Source organism: Conger conger, chromosome 19 (assembly GCF_963514075.1).
Source record: "Conger conger chromosome 19, fConCon1.1, whole genome shotgun sequence".
Classification (NCBI taxonomy): Eukaryota; Metazoa; Chordata; class Actinopteri; order Anguilliformes; family Congridae; genus Conger; species Conger conger.
In genome coordinates this window covers 10,460,609-10,477,718 of record NC_083778.1, presented here as the reverse complement: position 1 = coordinate 10,477,718, position 17,110 = coordinate 10,460,609, and the positions used below count along the sequence as shown (strand labels likewise).

Below are 17,110 nucleotides of genomic sequence, written 5' to 3'. Positions count from 1 at the left end.
TTAAACGTTGTGTATGTTCTGAAGCTCTCCATGTTTATGAATCCTGATTGACCGAACTGGCTGTATAACGTGGCTAACGTCTTTTTATGTAGAAATGAATATCGTCGTAAAACGTAAGATCTAAATGGCTGTAAGATTGTAATTATAGGAGAGTGGTGATAACAGGACAGTGGTAACAATAGTGAAGTGATAGCATTGAGTTGTAAAATCACAATAGAACATAATGGAACCCAGTGATCTCACGGGTGAAACAGAAGAAAACAGAAGAACCATATCATTCACATATATCTGCTTTATTTCTCATTTGATAGAATCAGAATATGACAACATGTTTGGAAACTATAATACATTGTATTCATTTGACTAATATTACAAGCATCATATGGCCTGGGACCTCCCCCAGCAGAAGTTAGGTAGGAGGGGAACATTCATTTAGCATTTGTGAAACACATTTATGTATGAACATTTCAATTCTGTGTGTGTGTGTGTGTGTGTGTGTGTGTGTGTGTGTGTGGGTGGGGGTATGCACACAGAAATAAAACTCCATGTCTTCTGTGCAGGTGATGGATATCCAGCGTGAGATTGCTCAGCCCCATGGATATTGTAAGTTGACGATGGTCATTGTTCCTGCACGTGACAGTGAATTGTTTTGAATTTTAAAAGTGACATCCAAAATCGAAATTGAGGAAAAAAGTAAATATAAGACATTTTAAATCACAAGCACCAAGACATGCTCACAATCAGCACAGACAAGCGCTCCTGTTTGTAGATTTGTGTGCGTCACCACCCTAATCCAGTTGTATTAGCCCATACACGATATCTATTCAGAGAGCCTTTCCGTAACCAGCAGAACAACAGGAACTCAACAACAAGGCCCCACCAACCACTGCTATCCACTTGTACATCTTTATTTTTCTTTCATACTTTCTTGACTATACTGAATTCACATGTCTCACAGTCTTACTCACCCGCACACAATCACATATACAGTGTACACAGACGAATGCACATTACACACGCGCACACACACAAGCACAAACACAGTTTCTTGTACAGTGAGTTACAGACATCCTGTTAGCCCTATTTTCCCCATAGCTCATTCGGTAACATCCCTCCCTCTCACTGGTGCATCAGTAAAATAGTTTCACCTACCATATATGACTTCTTGGTATTTTCAGTAATGTGAATATCAAATCAGATGAAACCAAACTCCTTATCGATGCACGGTTCTTATATTGATCATACAGTATGTGTAGATTCTCATTGCATCTCCGTTATGTTCTACATGTGCTTTTGATTCAAACAGGCAGTTTGTAGGCATACAAATGTGTGTACGTTTATATTGCACGTACGGTATATAGGTAGTCATTTAGCCCATCAAGCTCTTGAACCTGTAGCTGCAGTTCTATAAAAATGTTTAAGAGAATATATATATTTTTCTAATCAGTGCGACATACACGCGCCTCTGTTCATCGACCCGAGCGAATGTCCTTGTACTGGCAGAGGAGGAGTCGTTTGAAGGTCTTTTTGAAGGTGGCGTTGCAGAGGGCGTAGCAGGCCGGGTTGACGGTGCTGTTGATGTAGCACAGCCAGTAGCCCATGGTCCAGGCGGCGTTGGGGATGCAGCTGGAGCAGACGGTGTTGAGGAGCACCATGACGTTGTAGGGCGTCCACGTCACCACGAAGGCCACCAGGATGGTCGGTCCTTCGCTTGTTAATATTGCAGTTTGCGAAATAATCCAGGAGAGGGCGCTCTAACACAAGCTCCAGGCCATGCAGCGGAGCAAGCGCCCAACACACCTGTCATTAATTGTTAATTGCGTCGGCAACGCTTCGACGGTGCCTTTGCGTAACCTGCTCACATTTTCTCCTACAAAGGTATGCATTCATGTGTACAAAAACATGCTTCAAGAATGTAATTAATTAATACTGTTTAAAATGGCATTGGTTTATCGATAAGAAGACTGAATAGATAATAGCCTATAACCTGCAAGTCCCGTGCTCAACAAGAATTAAACGTTGTGTATGTTCTGAAGCTCTGCATGTTTATGAATCCTGATTGACCGAACTAGCTGTATAACGTGGCTAACGTCTTTTTATGTAGAAATGAATATCGTCGTAAAACCTAAGATCTAAATGGCTGTAAGACTAATTATAGGAGAGTGGTGATAATGGGGGATTGGCGTGTGATAACAGGACAGTGGTAACAATAGTGAAGTGATAGCATTGAGTTGTAAAATCACAATAGAACATAATGGAACCCAGTGACCTCACGGCGTGAAACAGAAGAACCATATCATTCACATATATCTGCTTTATTTCTCATTTGATAGAAGAATCAGAATATGACAACATGTTTGGAAACTATAATACATTGTATTCATTTAATTAATATTACAAGCATCATATATGGCCTGGGACCTCCCCCAGCAGAAGTTAGGTAGGAGGGGAACATTCATTTAGCATTTGTGAAACACATTTATGTATGCACATTTCAGTTCTGTGTGTGTGTGTGTGTGTGTGTGTGTGTGTGTGTGTGTGTGTGTGTGGGTGGGTGGGTGGGTGGGGGTATGCGCACAGAAATAAAACTCCATGTCTTCTGTGCAGGTGATGGATGTCCAGCGTGAGATTGCTCAGCCCCATGGACATTGTAAGTTGACGATGGTCATTGTTCCTGCACGTGACAGTGAATTGTTTTGAATTTTAAAAGTGACATCCAAAATCGAAATTGAGGAAAAAAGTAAATATGACATTTTAAATCACAAGCACCAAGACATGCTCACAATCAGCACAGACAAGCGCTCCTGTTTGTAGATTTGTGTGCGTCACCACCCTAATCCAGTTGTATTAGCCCATACACGATATCTATTCAGAGAGCCTTTCTGTAACCAGCAGAACAACAGGAACTCAACAACAAGGCCCCACCAACCACTGCTATCCACTTGTACATCTTTATTTTTCTTTCATACTTTCTTGACTATACTGAATTCACATGTCTCACAGTCTTACTCACCCGCACACAATCACATATACAGTGTAGAAAGACGAATGCACATTACACACGCGCACACACACAAGCACTGTAGCTGTCCCCTGACTTTCTGGTTATTTAAAGTGCAGAGTAATATGGAGAGAATTTAATGATTATTGTGATTGGTGTTGTGCAATCATTTTGTTTGTAATGTTTGGAAAATATAAGGTTTGGTTTCTTGTGATCTTGTGTAGTAGCGACACCTACTGTTCAAATGTGTAAGTTCCTTTGCATAGACAGCATACTGTGGTCACGTGAGTCAGTTGCGTTAATTGAGAGTACTGTGGATTGGTCGAAACATTCGAGAACGGCAGAGATGTTGTTTTGTAAATGAAAAGCAAGAGAAACGAAGAGCAAAGAAGAGAGGGTGTGAAAGTGAATGTAACTACTCCTTGAGTTTGGTCACAAGGCGCACACGTTTTTCACGGTGTTTGCCGACGAAAGAAAACAATAAAACTTCAGACGTGAACATCAGTCGATGCGTGGGTGTCTGTGCTAAAGAAAAGGACCTTTGGGAGCAGTTATAGTGAAAAACGTAGCCATCGGAGTGACGAGATTCGCCAGCGTTCCTGCAAAGATAGAGCAAGGCCTGCGTGCGTCCCTTCAAAGACTCCATCATCGTACTCCACGTGGAAGATCTGCCTGCATATCCCACCATTCTTTGACGCGATCGCCCAAATCCAGCGCGGAGGTGGAACCAAAGTGCAATAAGACGACGGTGCTGCAGCTGCCAAGGACAGCCACAAGGTGGCAACGTTGTGACTCCTTTGGACAATAACATAGCAATAAGTCACCTTTGGGATACCAGGTCAGACTGTATCTTCTAAGTCTGGAAATAGTGTTCTTTCTTAGTTGATATAATAATATTTCTTGCAGAAAATGAAAATTGCATTTTGATAATTTTGTAAGTTGATCGAATGTGTGTAGCCTGTTTAATAATTGATAGTGTGTATTTCCCTGTTTGCTTTTCATCATTAATATTTCAATAGTATTGTTTCAAAGTAGTTAAGCAAAAAAAAAAAAATGTACCAAAATAGGCCTGCATCAGAAACTGGTACACTAGAGCAAATAATTCTGTCTCTAGAAGTTGAGAAGGCACAATTGGAGGAGAAATTAGAAACTGAAATGGAAGAAACAGAAAAACAAAAAATAGAAGACCGCATAGGTGAAATTTATGCAGATCTTGAAGTACAAAGAGTAGGGCTCCAGAAGTCATCATCTCAGGTTGAACAAGAGGTGAGGCGATCAGAAAGGGTGAGACGCCCAACAGAAAAAATGCTGGAGTTCAAAAAGGAAGAGATAACAAAAAAGGAAAGAAAGTTTATGCTGACATATGTAAACTTCAAAGCAGAGGTTCAGTTAATAAGATCTAAACTTAAAGAAGAACACGCTAAAACTGAGTTAAGTGAAATGATCATAGCTGTAGAAAATTATGAGTCAGAACTAAAACAAGTATATGAGTCTTTGCGTGCACTGACTGTCCCATCCCAAGATATAAGAAGGAAAATGGATAGCTGCACCTCAGTTACTACTGAAATAACTGCACTTCTGAAAGGGCGTTACACAGAAGCTGGTAGCAAGGAGTTTGATGCAGTGGCTGCTAAAGAGGAGCTCCGCCAGTTACTCCAAAGAGAAGATGCTAGGTCAGTTTATGGATCAACTGTGTCAAGAGCTGGGCATAGTAGTCAGCAAGGAAGCTATGTGTCAGTAAAGAAGACAGAAGTAGCGGCACGTTTGGCATCAAAACGTGCTGAATTAAACAGGGAAAGAGAAATCTCCACCCAGAAGAAGGAGGTGCTAGCCCAGCAAGAGAGGTTAAAAATGCTGGAAGATCGAAGGGACCTTGAAGCCATAGAGGCTGAATACAAGGTGTATGTTGAAGAGGAATCAAAATGGAATGCTGAAATAGGAAATACTGAAGTAAAAATCACTTTGCCTCCAAGTCAGCTTCCGAAGCAGCATAGCAGCACTCCATGCGCCCAAGTTCCCCAAAGTGCTCCAGTCCCTCCTTGCTTTGGAAGCAAACCAGAGCCAAAGGCAAATGACACCTCACTGGTTGAAGCATTAAAAGAATCCCTGGCAATGACTAGACTTCCAGCACCAGAGCCATTCATGTTCACTGGCGACCCACTTAAATACACTGAATGGAGCACCTGTTTCAAAGCTTTAATCGAAACAAGCTGTACAAACCCAGCGCATAGACTGTTCTATTTGAAAAAATACATAGGTGGGGAAGCACTTTGTGTGTTAGAAGGAACATTTTATAGAAGTGATGAGGAAGCGTACACACAGGCTTGGGATGCCCTGAACAAACGCTATGGCCACTCTTTCGTAGTCCAAAGAGCATTCCGGGGAAAGCTGAATAGCTGGCCAAAAATTGGTCCAAGAGAATCTATTAAACTAAGGGAGTTTAGTGATTTCCTCATCTCCTGCAAGAATGCAATGCCCCATGTACAAGGTCTAAAGATTTTAGATGATTGTGAAGAAAATCAAAAGCTACTACAGAAACTTCCTGACTGGGCAACAACCAGATGGAACCGGTATGTCACTAAAGCACTGGATGAAGGGAAGCCATATCCAGGTTTCGAGGAATTCTCAGACTTCGTGGCAGAGGAGGCACGCATTGCATGCAATCCGATTTCCTCCCTTCATGCACTAAAATATTCAGATGAAAAACTTGGGAGGGAACAGAAGCGCCTCAAAGCCAGCGCCCTGGTGACATCAACCATGGTGTATCAAAAAACAAAACCCACTACAAAGAACTCAAGTGCATCAGAACGTGACAAGGGTTCCAAAACCAGTCCTCTGGCCACTCAAAATAAAAGGCAAATAGAATGTATCTGTTGTCAACAAGATCACTTCATATATAAATGTGAAAAATTTGCAGCAATGCCTCTGGAGGAAAAGAAACAATTTGTCTTTAACAACAACATGTGCTTTGGTTGCCTCAGAGTCGGCCATATCTCTAAAAACTGTCGAAACAGAGCCACTTGCAATATTTGCAAGCGGAGCCATCCCTCTCCGCTTCATGAAGAACGTCATAAAGAAGAAAGAGCAGCAGCACCACCAACTGAGGAAAGAGCTTCCACTCTCAGCGTGAGAGTGGACAATAGTGATCGTACTTCAATGATTGTTCCGGTGTGGCTCTCTTGTGCAACAAAAAACAGCCCAGAAACCTTGGTGTATGCATTACTGGACACACAGAGCAGTAATACATTTATTGACCAAGAAGTGTGTAGAAAAATGCAAGCAGACACAGAACCTGTAAAATTGAAGTTGTCAACAATGACTGACAGGGGTTCAATAGTCAACTGTCAAAGAGTGGTGGGACTAAAAGTGAGAGGGTACCTTTCACAAGAGTGCATTGAGTTACCACCAGTGTACACTCGAGAATACATCCCACTGGATCAAAATAGCATTCCCAGTTGTGAAACAGCGAAAGAGTGGAGCCACCTTCGCAGGATAACAGAAGAGATGCCAGATCTATTGAACTGTCCTGTAGGACTCCTAATTGGCTATGATTGCGCAAGGGCCCTGAAACCAAAACAGGTGATATCAGGGGAAGAGTATGATCCATACGCAGTCAAGACTGATTTAGGCTGGAGTATAGTGGGATCCAAAACACCTTGTACTAGTTCAAAGCACGTCACAGGGTTTTGCCATCGCGTCTCTGTGAAAGAGCTTCCGCCTATTACACCTGCCTCTGTGATTAAGGCATTGGAAACAGATTTTCTGGACACAAACCCAAGAGAAAGGAACATATCCCAAGAAGATATTCAGTTTCTACAGCTACTGAATGGGAAAGTTCAACACAATGAGGAAGGACATCTGGAAATGCCCCTGCCCTTCAGAGAGCGTCCACAGCTTCCGAACAACAAGCAGCTCGCTATAGCCCGATTGAAACACCTCAAAAGAAAACTAGAGAAAAGTCCCAAGTACAAAGAGGACTATGTGAAATTCATCAACAGTGTCTTCAAAGATGGTGATGCAGAAGAAGTAAAGATCTCACCGAAAGAGGGCAATACATGGTACATTCCACACCACGGGGTGTACCATCCTAGGAAGCCAGAAAAAATCAGAGTCGTATTTGACTGCTCCGCCAGATACCTTGACACCTCTCTAAATGATCACCTACTCACAGGACCTGACTTAACTAATGCTCTGACTGGGGTGCTGTGTAGATTTCGTGAGCACCAAATTGCAATCATTTGCGATGTGGAAAAGATGTTTCACCGCTTCCATGTTAGCCCAGAAGATAGGGATTTCATGAGGTTCCTGTGGTGGGAAAATGGGAACACAGAAATAGAGCCCAAGGAATATTGCATGCGAGTGCACATCTTTGGAGCCGCATCCTCTCCAGGATGTGCCAACTATGGCATGAAATATCTGGCCAGTAAATATGAAAAGGACTACCCACTGGCAGCGAGCTTCATTCGAAAGAATTTCTATGTGGATGATGGGCTTATCAGCGTAGAAACAGTTGAGAAAGCCAAGCAGCTAGTCAAAGAAGCACAAGAAATGTGTGCGAAGGGAAAGCTACGCTTGCACAAATTTGTGTCCCACAGCAGAGAAGTCTTGGATGCGATTCCAGAGAGTGAATGTGCCAGCGTTGTGAAGGATGTAGATCTGAACTACAACGAGCTTCCAATGCAGAGTGTACTGGGGGTAAAGTGGAACATAGAGACAGATGCGTTCTCATTCAATGTTATCCTTAATGAAAAGGCAGCCACACGACGAGGAATCCTATCAACAGTCGCCAGCGTGTATGACCCATTAGGATTTCTCTCTCCCTACATCTTGAATGGGAAAAGACTGCTTCAAGAGATGTGCAAGCGGGGAGTTAGTTGGGATGATCCTCTCCCTCCTGAACTACAGCCAAAATGTGAAACATGGCTCCATGACTTGGAGAATCTACATAAAATCCAAATACCAAGATGCTTCATTCCTAAGAACCTTGGCACAATCCAAAACATTGAGCTGCATCATTTCTCAGATGCTAGCAATAACGGTTATGGGCAATGCTCATACATCAGGATTGTTGCTGATGAACAAGTGCATTGTGCACTGGTCATGGGCAAGGCCAGAGTGGCACCCATAAATGTTGTCACCATACCACGCCTCGAGCTCACTGCAGCTACAGTCTCTGCTGCGGTAAGCAACACTCTTAGAGAAGAGCTCGAACTGAAAATAGATCGGGAGTTTTTCTGGACAGATTCACAGGTAGTGCTCGGGTATATCAAGAACGAAGCCCGGCGCTTTCATGTGTTTGTCGCTAACCATGTCCAGAGAATCAGAGAGACAACAGATCCAAGTCAATGGTTCTACGTTGAAACAAGTCAAAATCCTGCAGACCATGCATCTAGGGGTCTCACGGTGGCAGAGCTCATGGATTCAAATTGGCTCATAGGACCTGAGTTCTTATGGGAACGAGAGATTGTCACGAACCAAAAATCCCCAGAGCTTCTTGTAGGGGACCCAGAGGTAAAAGTCCTGAAAACAGAAGCCTCTGAAACAGACAGCTTCCTTGAAAGGTTGTCAAGATTCTCAGATTGGAATACAGCCCTCAACGTTACCGCTCGGATTCAAAGACTGGCACATAAAGACCGGTCAGGGCCTATTAGTGTAGAGGAAAGAAGACTAGCCGCTCTTGCGCTCATCAAGGCAGCACAAAGAGAAGCCTTTGAGGAAGAGCTGAAATGGCTTAGTCACAAATCTGATAAACTGCCAAAAACCCACAAGATACACCAACTTGATCCCATCCTTGAAAATGGTCTGCTCAGGGTTGGAGGGCGGTTGAGAAGATCTTCCGCATCACTTGAGTTGAAACATCCAGTGATCCTTCCTAAGGAAGCTATCGTCACACAACTCATACTTGATCACTGTCACAAGAAAACTCAGCACCAAGGCCGAGGGCAAACGTTGAACGAACTCAGGGCCAGCGGATATTGGATAGTAGGTGCCAGCAAGGTAGTGGCCAAGCATATCAAATCTTGTGTCACTTGTAGAAAGGTGCGTAGACCGATCGAAGAACAACGTATGGCAGACCTGCCTGTTGACCGAGTAGAGCCCTCACCCCCATTCTCATACACCGGAATTGACTGCTTCGGTCCCTTCTACACAAAACAGGGTCGGAAAGAATACAAGCGATATGGTCTGTTATTCACATGTTTAAGCTCTAGAGCCATCCACATAGAAATGTTGGAGGATCTCACGACTGACGCATTTTTAAATGCTTTGAGATGCTTCATAGCAATCAGAGGAGCGGTAAGACAGATCCGATCTGACCAAGGGACGAATTTCGTTGGGGCAAGGAATGAGCTAGAGAAAGGTCTTAGGGAACTAGACAAAGAGAGGATCTCTACCTATCTTGCAAGAAAACAATGTGACTTCCTTATGAATGTTCCTGACGCAAGCCACATGGGAGGTGTTTGGGAGCGCCAAATACGGACAGTAAGGAGCGTGATGAGCTCTGTCCTGGCACAAGCTACTGGAAGACTAGATGACACCTCATTGAGAACATTCTTTTACGAGGCTATGTCGATCGTGAATAATCGTCTGCTCACCACAAACACAATCAGTGACCCCAAGAGTGTTGAACCTTTAACACCTAACCATTAACTCACAATGAAGACCTCTGTGCCTCTTCCGCCTCCTGGAAAGTTTGTTAGAGAAGATTTGTATGCCAGGAAAAGGTGGCGGAGAGTGCAATACCTGACAGAGCAATTCTGGAGCAGATGGCGTAAAGAATACCTGGCCAATGTGAGCCTCAGACAACGGTGGCATACACCCAGAAGAAATGTAGAAGTAGGGGATGTAGTAGTTGTCAAGGAGGACAATGTTCCTAGAAATGAGTGGAAACTATCCAGAGTCGTTGAGACAAGCGAAGATGATGATGGTCTAGTGAGAAAAGTTAAAATCCAAGTAGGGCAAAGTAACCTAGGAAAGAAAGGTGAACGCCTGACGCAACCATCCTTTCTTGAGCGTCCAGTTCAAAAACTAGTGGTTCTAGTTCCTAAACTATCAATTAAAATAGTACCAAAAGATGGATGTCTAAATGTTTATGTTAAGGTTAATTGACAGCTTATGGTAAAATTACAAGATTTAATCATTCTGTTCACATAAATCTTTGTAATTTTGGTGGCAGTGTAGCTGTCCCCTGACTTTCTGGTTATTTAAAGTGCAGAGTAATATGGAGAGAATTTAATGATTATTGTGATTGGTGTTGTGCAATCATTTTGTTTGTAATGTTTGGAAAATATAAGGTTTGGTTTCTTGTGATCTTGTGTAGTAGCGACACCTACTGTTCAAATGTGTAAGTTCCTTTGCATAGACAGCATACTGTGGTCACGTGAGTCAGTTGCGTTAATTGAGAGTACTGTGGATTGGTCGAAACATTCGAGAACGGCAGAGATGTTGTTTTGTAAATGAAAAGCAAGAGAAACGAAGAGCAAAGAAGAGAGGGTGTGAAAGTGAATGTAACTACTCCTTGAGTTTGGTCACAAGGCGCACACGTTTTTCACGGTGTTTGCCGACGAAAGAAAACAATAAAACTTCAGACGTGAACATCAGTCGATGCGTGGGTGTCTGTGCTAAAGAAAAGGACCTTTGGGAGCAGTTATAAGCACAAACACAGTTTCTTGTACAGTGAGTTACAGACATCCTGTTAGCCCTATTTTCCCCATAGTTCATTCGGTAACATCCCTCCCTCTCGCTGGTGCATCAATAAAATAGTTTCACCTATCATTTATGAGTTCTTGGTATTTTCAGTAATGTGAATATCATATCAGATGAAACCAAACTCCTTATCGATGCACGGTTCTTATGTAGATCATACAATGTGTGTAGATTCTCATTGCATCTCCGTTATGTTCTAAATGTGCTTTTGATTCAAACGGACAGTTTGTAGGCATACAAATGTGTGTGCGTTTATATTGCACGTACGGTATATAGGTAGTCATTTAGCCCATCAAGCTCTTGAACCTGTAGCTGCAGTTCTATAAAATTTTATAAGAGAATATATATTTTTCTAATCAGTGCGACATACACGCGCCTCCGTTCATCGACCCGAGCGAATGTCCTTGTACTGGCGGAGGAGGAGTCGTTTGAAGGTCTTTTTGAAGGTGGCGTTGCAGAGGGCGTAGCAGGCCGGGTTGACGGTGCTGTTGCACAGCCAGTAGCCCATGGTCCAGGCGGCATCGGGGATGCAGCTGGAGCAGATTGTGTTGAGGAGCACCATGACGTTGTAGGGCGTCCACGTCACCACGAAGGCCACCAGGTGACAAGGCAGCCGCCGCCCAGGAGGAAGGCGGCGGCGTCGTCGCTGGAGAAGAAGGTGACACGCACCATCATGGCCATCCTGGTGGCCTTCGTGGTGACTTGGACGCCCTACAACGTCATGGCGCTCCTCAACACCATCTGCTCCAGCTGCATCCCTCATGGGGTAGCTGAGCGGCTTGGTGACGCAGAAGTAGCGGTCGAAGCTGATGATGAGGAGGTTCATCACGGAGGCGTTGCTCACCACATAGTCCAGGGCCAGCCACAGGTCGCACACCACGGGCCCCAGGGGCCAGTAGCCAATCACGATGTAGACCGTGTACAGGTTCATGGAACTCACGCCGATGATGAGGTCGGCGCAAGCCAGGCTGAAGAGGAAGTAGTTGTTGATGGTCTGCAGGCTCCTGTTGACTATGATTGAAAGCATGACCAGGATGTTCCCAATGATGGTGACCAGACTGAGAGAGCCTGCAACCAGGACTATGAAGGCCGCCTCCACCGGCAGGTAGGGGGGCCCGGGCAGCAGGGCGGAAGTGCCGTTGTCCTCCGAGGCGTTGGAGATGTTGGAGAAGGTGGAGAGGGCAACGATGTCAGTGTTCAACTCCATCTGTAAGTCGACTGTGAGTCACTATGGATAAAAGCGTCAGCCAAATGACGTAATGAACTGCAGGTCAAAATAACCATGGGAATTCTGGGCTGCTCGTTATGTAAAGTGTGATCATCGGTGCTGGGAAGGGAAAGAATGAAAATGCTGTGCTGCAGTGAGCTACTGGTGCTAGCTGTGATGCATTTGTTGCCATTTGTGTATGGAGTAACAAGGTTTTCTATTGCTACACATTTGCAGCAGCATTAGCATTTAGACTTAAGACATTAAGTCTGTGTATTGTGAATAAAGACTAAAGAGCACGGTGTCGTGTTTATTTTTTAATTATTGTAATTGACATTGACATTTTAACATCACTTGAACAGCTTGTGTGAATGCTCACGGACTGTAAATAATTCAATTATTTCACTATTATGAAAAGGAAACCTCCGGAAAGCATATTGATTACGATAATAAAACTTTATTGAGGATATAATTCAAATAAAATGCACGAACACCTTTGCTCTAAACCACAACATAAATAAATAAAACCTTAAAACAGTTAAGCATAGTAGGCTTCCTAACACGATGACAATGCATTTGAAAATAATGTACACACAAACAACCTTTCCCCTAAAAATAAGACCCGTGTGAAAAGCACTGTACATGATATGAACACAAAAAATGTTTTGCCCAAACTGTTTTCTCTTAAACTATGGCTGGTGATTTGTGCTCGTTTCCTTTAAGAACAAACCTTCGTTCATTGACAATTGACCTGGACGGAGTGCTGAGATTAAGCACGGTTCCTGTTCACTCAGAAGACTGCAACTAATGATTTTATGTCAAGTCACCGTTAATGTTAACTCAACTTTTTTCAGGTTTCTCATCCGTAAACCACTTGCTTTGCATAAGCGTGGCTTTTCAGTCACTGAACTTTCTTCTGCATGACTTTGATCTTGGCAGGCAAGATCTTCAGATTCACGTGCTCATATTCTGCATAAAAGTAAAACAATGGAAAGAGTTTCCCTGTGAGAGTGTATCTACAACCAGTTTTGAAAGTTTCATTGCCATAGACGTCAACAAATGACAGAGTCTTTTCATCGCAGTCCAGGAGCACTCTTATCAAAAGCATTCCCCTGCGTATAGATTTTTCATTTATTGGGTCACAACCACCATAGTAACCTACTGTACAGACATGGTGTTCATCATTTCTCCGTCTCTCTTTTTGACACTCCTCGGCAATACCTAAATATACAGCAGTATTTCGGTGAAATTCAACATCCCACTGGTGTCATCGTCTCCCAGACTTGGAACTTCAGGTTGCCCAGGTGTTTGGCCACATCGATTAGCACTCCCGAGACATCTGGGTCCTGCACTGTGCACTGAGTCCTGCAGTAATATTCAGGAGTCAGAGCTGCTGTTGGCTTTACATCAATGTGATGCATAGGAAGAATGGAAAGTAAAGGGTTTTGACTCACTGTTTCATTGTTGCATTGTAATTCTGAAATGAACACATGAAATAATTAGACCCTGATGCCAACTTTTATCAGAAAAACCTCAACAAAAATGGCAGGAAGATATAATTCTCCGACTACATTCTACAGCTCGAAGCGTGTGTGTACTTTGTGATTTCTCTTTCCATTGAATCATATTCCTAAGATTCTACCTGTACTCCGCCTCCAATATGCCAAGTGTATAAAATAACATTTTGATTTGTATCTTGCTTTTTCTCTGACCTGCAGGAATGAAACATCATCTTTGCCCATCTCCTGCTCTATGGCTTTGACTGTGGTTGAAAGGGCCTTCATCTTTCTGACCACTTCCTCCATCTTCCTGCTCAGAGTCTGGCTCCTCTGTGTCTCCTCCACTCTGAGGGCTCTGATCCTGGCTGCCTCCTCATGGTGCAAGAATTGGTGCAGCTCCTGAAACTCCTCTTTGATCTGCTTCTCTGTTTGCTGAACCTGGCCCTGAAACATTTTAACTTAATCGTTTTTCTCAGTTACTTGAAAACAGTTGGGAGAAGAGGGGCTGCTATTTTTTTTCAAATGATTGAATTTGCTTTTGTAAATATAGTTATATGCTTTCAATTGTATGTTAGATTTTGAGTTATATTTAGTAGGAATAAATGAGTCCAATGTGCAAAACATATGCATTATTCTCAATCAGTAATAAAGAGAACAATCAATCGATGATGCATAAATATATTTTCGTGCTTTTAGTTGATATTGCTACAGTTAATATATGTTTTTATTGCATTTAGCTAATTGTGTTATTTTCAAAAACTGCAATTAAGCAACTGAGAAGAAATATATATTTACAGGTACTTATTATTTTGTTTATACTTTAAAAAGCCACAACACTTTCACGTACTGTACCTTGACGTGATGCAGTTTTTGATCTTTAGTTTCACTGATCTTTTTAAAGTTTTCCAGCTTCTCCTGTAAGGGCTTCAGGGCCGACTGCATCCTCATCTGTAATATCAACATAACAATTCACCAGGTAAATTGTGTGTGTGTGTGTGTGTGTGTGTGTGTGTGTGTGTGTCTCTTTCTCGTGAGTGATGTGACTGATGGTTGAAAACTTGAATTATGCCTTATAAACAATGTGCAATGTGTCTGCAGTGTGACCGTGAAAGACAAAAAAGAGAGAAAAAAACAGCTTTGTAAAACTGTAGCATTTCCTGAACCCATTAATTATCCTAACCCGCTTATCCTGAACAGGGTCGCAGGGGGGCTGGAGCCTATCCCAGCATACATTGGGCGAAAGGCAGGAATACACCCTAGACAGGTCGCCAGTCCATTGCAGGGCACACACACCATTCACTCACACACTCATACCCACGTGCAATTTAGACTCTCCAATCAGCCTAACCTGCATGTCTTTGGACTGTGGGAGGAAACCCACGCAAACACAGGGAGAACATGCAAACTCCACACAGAGAGGCCCCGGCCGACAAGGATTCGAACCCAGGACCTCCTTGCTGTGAGGCGGCAGTGCTACCCACTGCACCATCCGTGCCGCCCTATTTCGTGTTTGTATTTTTCTGTACGAATGACTAAACACAGTAAAGATGAGTTCATGTCTGTACTCCTGCAAAGCTAGCCCCTCTATGCCACTGCTGAAAAGAAATGAAAACGAAAGAAAAATGTTATTTCCTGGAATCAGGTGAAGAGGAATTTGACCAACCAGTGCAGGTAAGAACTGGAAGAACAGGAAGTATTGCTATAAGGAAGGGGGGTGTTAACAATCAGTGAGTCCTGAGTAATAAAAATAAAAAAAAGAATCACACGAACTACGCAGTTTAAATGTGACATTTAAAAGGCTACATAAATGTCCATTTTCTATTTGCCTCTGTCGCCTCGTTGTTGGTCGCACATTACTGGTGACTCGCTGTGAGTGAGTGAGAGAGGTGGCGGCGATAAGAAATTAAGTTAAAATGTCGGTCCTGCGCTTGTTGATATTGCAGTTTGCGAAATAATCCAGGAGAGGGCGCTCTAACACAAGCTCCAGGCCAAGCAGCGGAGCAAGCGCCCAACACACCTGTCATTAATTGTTAATTGCGTCGGCAACGCTTCGACGGTGCCTTTGCGTAACCTGCTCACATTTTCTCCTACAAAGGTATGCATTCGTGTGTACAAAAACATGCTTCAAGAATGTAATTAATTGATACTGTTTAAAATGGCATTGGTTTGTCGATAAGCAGACTGAATAGATAATAGCCTAAAACCTGCAAGTCCCGTGCTCAACAAGAATTAAACGCTGTGTATGTTCTGAAGCTCTGCATGTTTATGAATCCTTATTGACCGAACTAGCTGTATAACGTGGCTAACGTCTTTTTAATGTAGAAATGTGTAACGTCGTAAAACATAAGATATAAATGGCTGTAAGACTGTAATTATAGGAGAGTGGTGATAATGGGGGATTGGCGTGTGATAACAGGACAGTGGTAACAATAGTGAAGTGATAGCATTGAGTTGTAAAATCACAATAGAACATAATGGAACCCAGTGACCTCACGGCGTGAAACAGAAGAACCATATCATTCACATATATCTACTTTATTTCTCATTTGATAGAAGAATCAGAATATGACAACATGTTTGGAAACTATAATACATTGTATTCATTTAACTAATATTACAAGCATCATATATGGCCTGGGACCTCCCCCAGCAGACGTTAGGTAGGAGGGGAACATTCATTTAGCATTTGTGAAACACATTTATGTATGCATATTTCAATTCTGTGTGTGTGTGTGTGTGTGTGTGTGGGTGGGGGTATGTGCACAGAAATAAAACTCCATGTCTTCTGTGCAGGTGATGGATATCCAGCGTGAGATTGCTCAGCCCCATGGATATTGTAAGTTGACGATGGTCATTGTTCCTGCACGTGACAGTGAATTGTTTTGAATTTTAAAAGTGACATCCAAAATCGAAATTGAGGAAAAAAGTAAATATAAGACATTTGAAATCACAAGCACCAAGACATGCTCACAATCAGCACAGACAAGCGCTCCTGTTTGTAGATTTGTGTGCGTCACCACCCTAATCCAGTTGTATGAGCCCATACATGATATCTGTATTCAGAGAGCCTTTCCGTAACCAGCAGAACAACAGGAACTCAACAACAAGGCCCCACCAACCACTGCTATCCGCTTGTACATCTTTATTTTTCTTTCATACTTTCTTGACTATACTGAATTCACATGTCTCACAGTCTTACTCTCCCACACACAATCACATATACAGTGTACACAGACGAATGCACATTACACACGCGCACACACACAAGCACAAACACAGTTTCTTGTACAATGAGTTTCAGACATCCTGTTAGCCCTATTTTCCCCATAGTTCATTCGGTAACATCCCTCCCTCTCACTGGTGCATCAGTAAAATAGTTTCACCTATCATACATGACTTCTTGGTATTTTCAGTAATGTGAATGTCATATCAGATGAAACCAAACTCCTTATCGATGCACAGTTTTTATGTTGATCATACAATGTGTGTAGATTCTCATTGCATCTCCGTTATGTTCTACATGTGCTTTTGATTCAAACGGACAGTTTGTAGGCATACAAATGTGTGTGTGTTTATATTGCACGTACGGTATATAGGTAGTCATTTAGCCCATCAAGCTCTTGAACCTGTAGCTGCAGTTCTATAAAATTTTTTAAGAGAATATATATATTTTTCAGTGCGACATACACGCGCCTCCGT

At 42.8% G+C, this 17,110-nt stretch overlaps 1 protein-coding gene across 1 annotated transcript; it reads right to left on the bottom strand.

Annotated features, from left to right (window-relative positions):
* Positions 1–1,469: 1,469 nt before the first annotated feature.
* LOC133119339 (muscarinic acetylcholine receptor M2-like) lies at positions 1,470–13,864 on the bottom strand. Its single transcript, XM_061229873.1, has 3 exons — positions 13,625–13,864; positions 11,096–11,912; positions 1,470–1,705 (listed from the first exon to the last, which is right to left on the bottom strand). Exons 1-3 carry the CDS (start codon positions 13,862–13,864, stop codon positions 1,470–1,472), a joined length of 1,293 nt encoding a protein of 430 aa, XP_061085857.1.
* Between the last annotated feature and the right edge of the window lie 3,246 nt (positions 13,865–17,110).

Excerpts from the sequence above, each read along its gene's own strand:
- LOC133119339 (XM_061229873.1), bottom strand. The coding sequence starts at position 13,864 with ATGTTTCAGGGCCAGGTTCAGCAAACAGAGAAGCAGATCAAAGAGGAG. Across the intron at positions 11,913-13,624 it reads ATGATGTTTCATTCCTGCAG|ATGGAGTTGAACACTGACAT; the intron begins GTCAGAGAAAAA and ends GTCGACTTACAG. Across the intron at positions 1,706-11,095 it reads GTACAAGGACATTCGCTCGG|GACCGACCATCCTGGTGGCC; the intron begins GTCGATGAACGG and ends TAACAAGCGAAG.